This window comes from Stegastes partitus, unplaced genomic scaffold (assembly GCF_000690725.1).
Source record: "Stegastes partitus isolate 25-593 unplaced genomic scaffold, Stegastes_partitus-1.0.2 Scaffold246, whole genome shotgun sequence".
Classification (NCBI taxonomy): Eukaryota; Metazoa; Chordata; class Actinopteri; family Pomacentridae; genus Stegastes; species Stegastes partitus.
The window spans coordinates 427,476-435,837 of record NW_007577977.1 but is presented as its reverse complement, the minus strand read 5'-3'; the positions used below and the strand labels follow the sequence as shown (position 1 = coordinate 435,837).

The 8,362-nt window shown below is 39.3% G+C and overlaps 1 protein-coding gene and 1 long non-coding RNA gene across 2 annotated transcripts in view; one reads left to right on the top strand and one right to left on the bottom strand.

The window, feature by feature from the left end:
• Positions 1-495, top strand: LOC103357310 (uncharacterized). The gene is made up of 2 exons (XR_520194.1): positions 1-55; positions 127-495. It is a non-coding gene; the product is annotated as an uncharacterized LOC103357310 (long non-coding RNA).
• Positions 496-6,836: 6,341 nt separating this feature from the next.
• The window catches only part of dusp26 (dual specificity phosphatase 26), a 3,492-nt gene continuing 1,966 nt past the window's right edge, over positions 6,837-8,362 (bottom strand). The window contains exons 2-3 of the mRNA XM_008281811.1: positions 7,645-7,856; positions 6,837-7,048 (exon numbers count right to left, since the gene is read on the bottom strand). Coding sequence (XP_008280033.1) covers positions 6,837-7,048; positions 7,645-7,856 — 424 coding nt within the window. The remainder of the gene's footprint in view (positions 7,049-7,644; positions 7,857-8,362) is intronic.

Genomic DNA, 8,362 nt, shown 5'->3' with positions numbered 1-8,362 from the left:
CTGGGCCCAACACCAATGGATCACAGTTCTTCATCTGCACAGCGGAAACTGACTGGTGAGCTCCACTCCGACCCTGAACAGCTTCAGGTGTGGCTCTCACATACTAATCTGCTCTCTGCTCTCCAGGCTCAACGGGAAGCACGTGGTGTTTGGTTTTGTTGTGGATGGCGTGGATGTTGTCAAGGCGATAGAGAAGCACGGGACACGCAACGGCACTCCTAAAGCCAAGGTTGTCATCACCGACTGTGGTGAACTACCATAGTGCGTCTCCTTCGCTTCGGCCTGCTCTCCTTTATCATCCCAGTTAAACTCTAAGCTTCAGCGTATCAACAGTAACGCTAGAAAAACACCCAGCGAACCCACTTTCTCCTCTTTAAAACATGTTTGTTTACTGTCTTGACATTTGATCTGTAATATTTTGTACCTTCTAATCTGTCCTTTAAGGGCCACATTTGTTAACAAAATCAGAATAAAATGACGATGGTGTAAACAAAACTACTTGTCTACGTCCTCTCTTTTCCTAGAAAGCCTCTATGGTTATACTTTAGTGTCTGTGGTATGTGATCATAATATTACATTTTGATTAATTCAGTGGAAATAAAAAGGTTTATTGTGATCTATCGATATGTTTTCATTTTTTATTATTGCTGTTGACATACTCACCACCAGATGATGCTGAAAGGGGTTAAATTGGGCCAGGCCCCAGTGCAGCTGAGCTTCACCTCATGTCCAATTGCAGGTTGCTTAAGCTCAGTATAGCTTCTGTATAACCTGATGTTAAAGTTCAGAATCAGAGTGGATCAAGACAATTTGTAACTGATCTATATCAGCACAATTCTTTGTTTGCATCCACTATCACACAGGTGTTGCAAATGTAAATAATTTTCACATTAAATACAGCACTACCAATCAGTAAGTTAATTGGTCATAAAAATGTATCACAGTGGCCATTTGTCCCAAGCAGAAATGTTTGTCTGAAATGATATGAACTCTGGGCAGAGGCCATTAAGCTTCTCAGAATTCTTTGTCATGGTGGCCTGTTGATAGCTAAACCCCCACAGTACTCTTTGCTTGCCAGCATGAACTGCCTGTATAGCCTGAGTAACTGCCTCCTTGGGACACTACAGTATTGAACTGCAAGAGGTGGTGCCTCCAGGTACTGCAGATACCATTGTCCTAGGTAATGCATACTTCATGTATTGTAAATTAGCTAATTTACAATACATGAAGTATGTATTACCTAGGACAATGGTATCTGATGGGCAGATAACAAATATTAAACACCTCGGATCGGATTAGGGCAAAAAACTTTTATTTTTTTCAGTGTAACATGAATGTTAAAGCCTTGCAGGCCTAAGAAAAAAAAAATTTTAATAAATTAATATGTTGAATATGCTGAAAAACAGCCACTGAATGGCTCTTGAGGCAACTGTGTCTGTTTCCGAGACCCAAAACAATTGTCTTGTTGATTTTGAATAAGAGCATTAAAAGGAAATGAACATACAAGAGTTGATGAAAACACAGTACTTTTTATTTCCAATTAGAGCAGAATTTATCAAAACAAAGTAATCAATGCTCAGTGTCTTCCACAATAAAAAGGTAGAAACAAAAGTCTGAAAACCAACTCGAAGTACACAGATTAAGGCATCAGCATCTCCTTTGCCACTTTCTCCTCAATGAACCTCAAAGGGAGTGATACAAAAATAAATCAAAAAGAATTCAAGTTTTCCTATAGAAAGGTCTCTGTAAGAAAACGAAGAGGGAACGAGAATATAAACAGGTAACTGAGACCGACAACCATCACGATACAATAAAACCACAAATACAAAACACACAGATCCAATACAGCAAAGGTAAAGATTATAATGGTTAGACAGGGCCGACCACGGATACTTCTTTATTTTGTAAGTGCCTCCTGTGTGTTTTAACTGAGTAGACTGAGCAACGCTTCTTAAGAAAGGCAGATTCTGCTGTTGACAGGACATCATGATATGTCACTCCGTTTTCTTGACACAAAACATAGCGAGTGAGGATTTTTGACGGGCTGATTCTGGAATTTGGGAGTAACTTCATACCTCGATCCAAATATTATACGAAATGCGCTAATTCAGTTTTCTTTTTTTTTTTCAATGCCATAATACAGTGACTGTATGTAAAGATAGATGAAATGACAGCTCAGATATTAAGCAAAAATACCCCTATTGCCCCCTGGTGGCTGGTTGCAACACCTCTAAGCCCCGGCCGCTTCAACAACAAAAAATCTACTGTTTTCCCAAACATGTCTTATTGAGCTCTTGTTATGGCACTGAGCTCATTTTTCAGATCAGTTTGCTGTTCATTAATTATTTGAATGTATTTGGTCATGATTGACAGATGCGTTGCAGATGCAATTACTTACATTAGCTCCATCTGCTTTTATACACATTCATGTGTTTCTCATTGCAGATATCTACAGTTCAAAACCTCTTTTATTAATCCAAATTCAGCACATCTACATTACAAACTGGAATTCCGATTCATAAAAATGCAATCACAAATATCTTAAATTGGTGTTTTGATTTGGTGAAAACACATCTACCACAAGTCTCTGATGTAGAAGCTCTCGTTCACTCACTCACTCACTCACTCACTCACTCACTCACTCAGTTACTCACTCACTCACTCACTCACTCACTCATGAGCTCTTTCTATTTCATTTTCTAACAATCTCATCCACCACAGCAGCCTCCTTATGTTAACACTGTTCAAATGCTTTGCAGGACCAACATTCAATGGGAAGCCTCACATGAACATCGTAACAATTCTAGTCAGAAGGACTTTTCAGATATCCACAGCTATAATTCTGATTAGACCAAACTGAACTACAGAGATCTCTGTTGTTTTGACTGGTCAGACTGACACTATAGATCTCTGGGATAAAAATTCTGACTAGTTGCAGTATAACTACGACTAGTCAAAATGACGATGTGGATAAATATAGTTTTAGTAGACAAACTCAGCCACAAAATGTTACAACAGCTTGCTGTGCATTCCTGCCATATTTTAGCATCACTTTTGTTCAATATGTGGACGTAATGATCGTCTGACACATTATAAAGCAGAGCCTCTTAAAGAATCCTGAATATAAATCTATGGGAGATTTATGTAACGTCAGAGATGGTGGTTGTATCCCACTTGTCCAACTCTTTCCCCAAGAAGACCAATCATCTGCTTTGCAACAGCTGAACTGGGAAACATCCAGCCAGTCACGTTGTTACACAGTGTTTTTTTTGTTGTTGTTTGTTTTGTTTTTTAAATCGGATTTAACTAGAGGTTTTTACAGTTATGACCCTCCCGCCATTCATTTAGAAGATAGGAGTTTGGTCTCGTTATCCCTAAATAACAGTGCCAGGGTTGCAACACTTGCCTGTGAGGACTTCATCACCAATCTTTATATACAGTCTATGGTATAAGGATGCAGGAGTCAGATGTGGCCCACTGGAGGCCTCAACTGTTGGTCCCCAATTAGCCAGCTATGATGCAAATGGGTATCTCTTTAACACACAATGCGATCAAATTGTCCTGTAAATAGTCAAGTCCAGACGGCTTGCTGCTTTGCCTCACTTTCCAAGGCTACAATATAAAAAAACACTTGAAATGAATAGCTTGATATTATGTGAAATACTCTTATTTGCATTCGTGTTGCAAATGAGATGAAAAGATCAACGCTAGGAGCTAGGAGTCATTTAGCTTAGCTTAGCTTAGCTTAGCTTAGCAAAGACTTTTTTGTTTTTTCACTATGTGACTTTTTTGTTTTACATTTCCGACTTTTTTGTCTTGAATGTGTGATTTTTTTTTGTTTCTATTTGTGACTTTCTTTTTTAAAATTTTTTTATTGTAAATTTTTGTTTTTGATTAGTTACCTATTTGCTTTTAAATTGGGACTTATACACTTAAAATTTGTGACTTAACCTGTGACGTGTTTTTCTTTTTTGGCTTTTTCTTTGTAAATTTGCATTTAAATTGTTTGTTTTTCATTTTTCCCCCCGATTTGAGTGTTTATGCTAAGCTAAGCTAACTGACTCCAGGCTTCAAACTTAGACATTATAGTGGCGCTGATCGTTTTATTTACTCTTTTTAGGAAAGCAAATGAAGGTCTTTCCAAGAATTTCAAACCAAACCTTAACATTTCTGCTGACTGTACAAAGCCATATTTTTATATACATATTTCTGCATTTCTGCCCATCATCGTTATAGTGTTAAAACAGCACAGACAAAAACCACAACTCACAAAAAATTTATTTCAAACATTATACTTGAGGTAATCATTATAATAACACTCAGGAAGGTATTTGAAAAGCTGGTTTAAAGTTTAGCATTGGATCTTCTACTGTTTTTCACTAGCATGAGAATACGAGCCTCACTTTTAACACCAAAGAGCAGACTTTGTATGACTTGCACTGTACACTGTGTGTGTGCGCACTCCTGTCATCCAGGCAGTTGGTAGCTTTTGCAATGGCACATTTGTGGTATTTTGTCCCATTGCACGTCTACTCTAAACACTTGTTGTGCTGGCATATTAAATTATCACTTAGAGTACGACTACTCTGGACAGCTAACAGTCACTGTAACGGTGAAGTTGTACACCAGACTGGAAGATGTTTAATAGATGCGTGAGTTTTAGATCACAACACATCTAATACAAAAGGAATGTTTGAAATACACTGGACTGAAACAACACATTGAACTTATTCAACACCCAATCGAAAGCAAAAGTTATACTCTATACTGCATGTTGCTATTCACAAACAGTAACTGTGTACAGACTGGGACACTACTATAGGCTACATAAGTGTGCTGGTTTAGACCTGGGCTACAACTAGAGTATGAGTTGTTCAGGGCACTTAATGAATGTAAAAAAGTTACGTTGAGGGAAGACCTGCAACGACTGAAGCTACGGGGAAGAATCACTGAGAAACACTTTCCTTTCTGAGGGTTGATATCATGGGTTTAACCAACATATTCATTAGAAAAAACAGTAAGAACCATGTTTAGTCCAGGGCAGGCATAGCGCCCTTGGATTGGAACCCATTTAAGTCCATCTATTTTGATATAGAAAATCCAAGCTGGCAGATAGGAATGCTAGAATTGTTCCCTATTAAATTAAGAAAACAAAAGCAGCAGTGTTAGAAGTCTTGTTGTAAAACTGATCGTCACATTAATCAAAAATGGCAGTTATCATTATGAGGTGCAATCAAAAACTTCTGAGACTGTGCCTTCAAAATCCATTTACTTTGAGTTAGTTTCTTGGTGCATTGATACACTACTCCCAGTGCTCCTGTGACACTTGTAAACATGTCAAGAACAATCTGTGATGAGTTCTGCATCTCTTAAACTGTGTCCAAACAGCAACCCCTTAACTTGAATTTCATCTTGGGGAATAGGAAGAAGCCAAACCTGGGCAGTAGGGCAGGCGGAGAGCAACGATGGTGATGTTGTGGCCACAAAAACCATTCATAATTACCGTGCTGTGACTGGCCACATGGTATTTGAGCACCACACCACAGTTCAGTTCATTTGCACCAAATGTTCTCTCTTAGACCCCTAAGATGTTATAGCAGAACTCTGCACTGACAATCCAACCATGAGAGATAAATCTACAACAATCATGGTCCTGGTGCTACTGGCCTGATGTTCCTTCCCTGGTTATGGAGGCTGCAGCTCTTCTATTGTAAAGTGGCTTTGAGTCAGCCACAAACAGTCTCAGAACTTTTTGCTTGCACCTTGTACAGCTGCTGTCCCCTCTAACACTAGCTAGAATTACCTGGTTGCACCAGAAGGCAGTGATAATACTGTTCAAATCTTATTAAATGAGAACCATTTAACATAACCTACCAATGTATATAGTAGTATTATTATTATTTTCATTATTTTCTTTATTTATTCCATTTCCTTTTGCATTGCATTCACTGCACGTTATACCATGTATAACTGTGTTTGTGACCAATAAAAGCCTTGAATCCTTGAATCCTTAGAAGCAGTTGTTTCATTTCCAATGAATCAGACCATTTCAAGATTTGGATCTGCAGGGATCTGAAACATTTTTCGACTTGTGCAGCAGCAATAAAAACAGGTTTCATGTCTTAATGAGTTTCATTGGAATGATCTGAACTTTGGTTAGAGAGGGCTTGAAACTCATACAGGAAACATGACATGAAGGTATCGTCTAAACCAGATGATTCTAAACTTTTAGGCTTCTTTACAGCTCAACAATGCACATGTGAGTGAGTCTGACATTGTTTCAGAGATTATTTTTGAACTGCAGTTAATTATCAGTTTTGCTAACACCATTATGTTTAGCTTCCATCCGCTGCTAGCAGCATGTGACTGAACATTAAGCTCAGTGATTAGTCGGTTCCAAGCAATGTACACAGGCTTGTACCGTTGACTTTGTATCAGAGAACCAGATATTTTGGGATGCAGTGTCTTATTTTTCTCTGTTGCCTTGAGCCAAAAGGGCTCACGATTGGTCGAAATACACAAAATATGGATTTAGCACTGACATCAGTTGTGTGATCGAGTTAGGTTGTCATATGTTGCAAATTACGGCAATCAATTCTGAATTCATGAGTTCAGAATTTGCACTAACGTCGCATATACTGTACCCTTCATATCTTAAAGAATACAGGACTTCACCGCTCTACTGCTGTTGCCGATACAATAAAATGAAGTAACTGAGTGTGAAGACACTGGTATCAGTCAAACCCTGCAGAGCCGCACTGTCGCGCAGCCCCCAGCTTTACCTCCCTTGGTGTACCTGGCTGATACCTCAGGCTGAGTGTGTGTCGAGGGTGTTTTCAGCTCTGTGGGGACGTCTTGCGGCTCTCTCTCAGGATGCCGTCCAGGCCGTTGAGCTGGCGGAGGAAGCCTCGATTGGGGATGACGCCACGGTGGTCTTTCACTGTCTTAATGGCCTCCACCAGAGTAAGGTTTTGTCTGATCATCAAGTAGGCCAGCACCAGAGTGGCTGAGCGGCTCACGCCCACAGTGCAATGGACAAGCACCTTACCTGGACACACAGGACAACAGGAGGTTAAATCTGCCCTGGTCCAGATATTTTCCAGATGTTATGGTTCAGATTTATATGTCTGATTCACAAAGACAGAGTGTTGCTATGCAATTTGTATCTCTCTCTTTCTGGTCATGTTTTTTCTCTTTGTGAGTTACTTTTTAGTCATTTTGTGTCCTGATATGGTAATACTGAGTCTCTTTGTAGATATTTTGTGTCTCAATGTGGTCATTTTGCATCTCTTTGTAGTTGTTTTGCATTGTCACACTGTTGTTTTGAATCTGTAGTTGTGTGTTTTATTTGGCAGTTTTTAGTCTCTTCTGGTCTTTTGGAGACTGTGTCTCTTTTTTTTTTTGTCATTTTGAATTTCTTTGTGGTGATTTTAGGTAATTTTATGGTTGTTTTTAGTCTCTTTGTGCTTATTTTGTGTTTTTTGTGGTCATTTTGCATGCTGCTATGGTTATTTAGACTCTGTTTGAGTAATATTTTGGGGATACGTGTCCAGAAAGCTCTTTCAGTATCGACTTATAATGTACCTCTTGTGTTTAAATGTTTCACACACACACACACACACACACACACATTGTGGCACTAACCTCCACTCGTGAGGGCTTTGTGAATGAACTCAGCAGCAGGATAGAAGTTAACACTCATGTCGAATGTGGGGGAGTCATGGGCCTCGATGCCGTGGTAGGTGATGTTCATGCCGGCATAATACTCGGCTCCTCCGCGCCACTTACTCTGCGCACAGTTGAGGATGTGTGTGATGCCAAGTTTGGCAAGCTCACGGCGATCTGATGCAATATCTCTGCAGACAGAAAAAGTTTACTAACTTTTGCTCATATGTCACACAGAAGAAAGCAAGACATTAGTGTCATGTCTGCTCAAGAAATCTTCACAGAAATCCAATGTCCAGGGGTTTATTAATTAAAATAAAAGCTGCCACATGCACATCCAAAGAGGTTAACTCCCCAAGCGAAAAAAAACAAATCAAAAAACAGAACAGGATAAGAGAGAAAATCACACCCATGTCTATAGGAGCATAAACATTTGAAAGAAACATGGACTGTCTGAGAGCCTTAGTGAATTATATTTCTTTATAGAGTGAATTCTTTGTGTTTTCCTTGACGTGAATAATGACATTCCCCCATTAACTGATTGAACTGAACTGAATTGGCACATAAAAATGCTCCTGCAGAGACCTGGTATAGATGCAGAGGAGAGCCTAATAAGGTAACAGACAAAAAAATAAATAAAATGCCTGTTTCATATTTCCTGGGCTGCAAGGTGAGGCGGTGGTTAGCACCGTTGCCT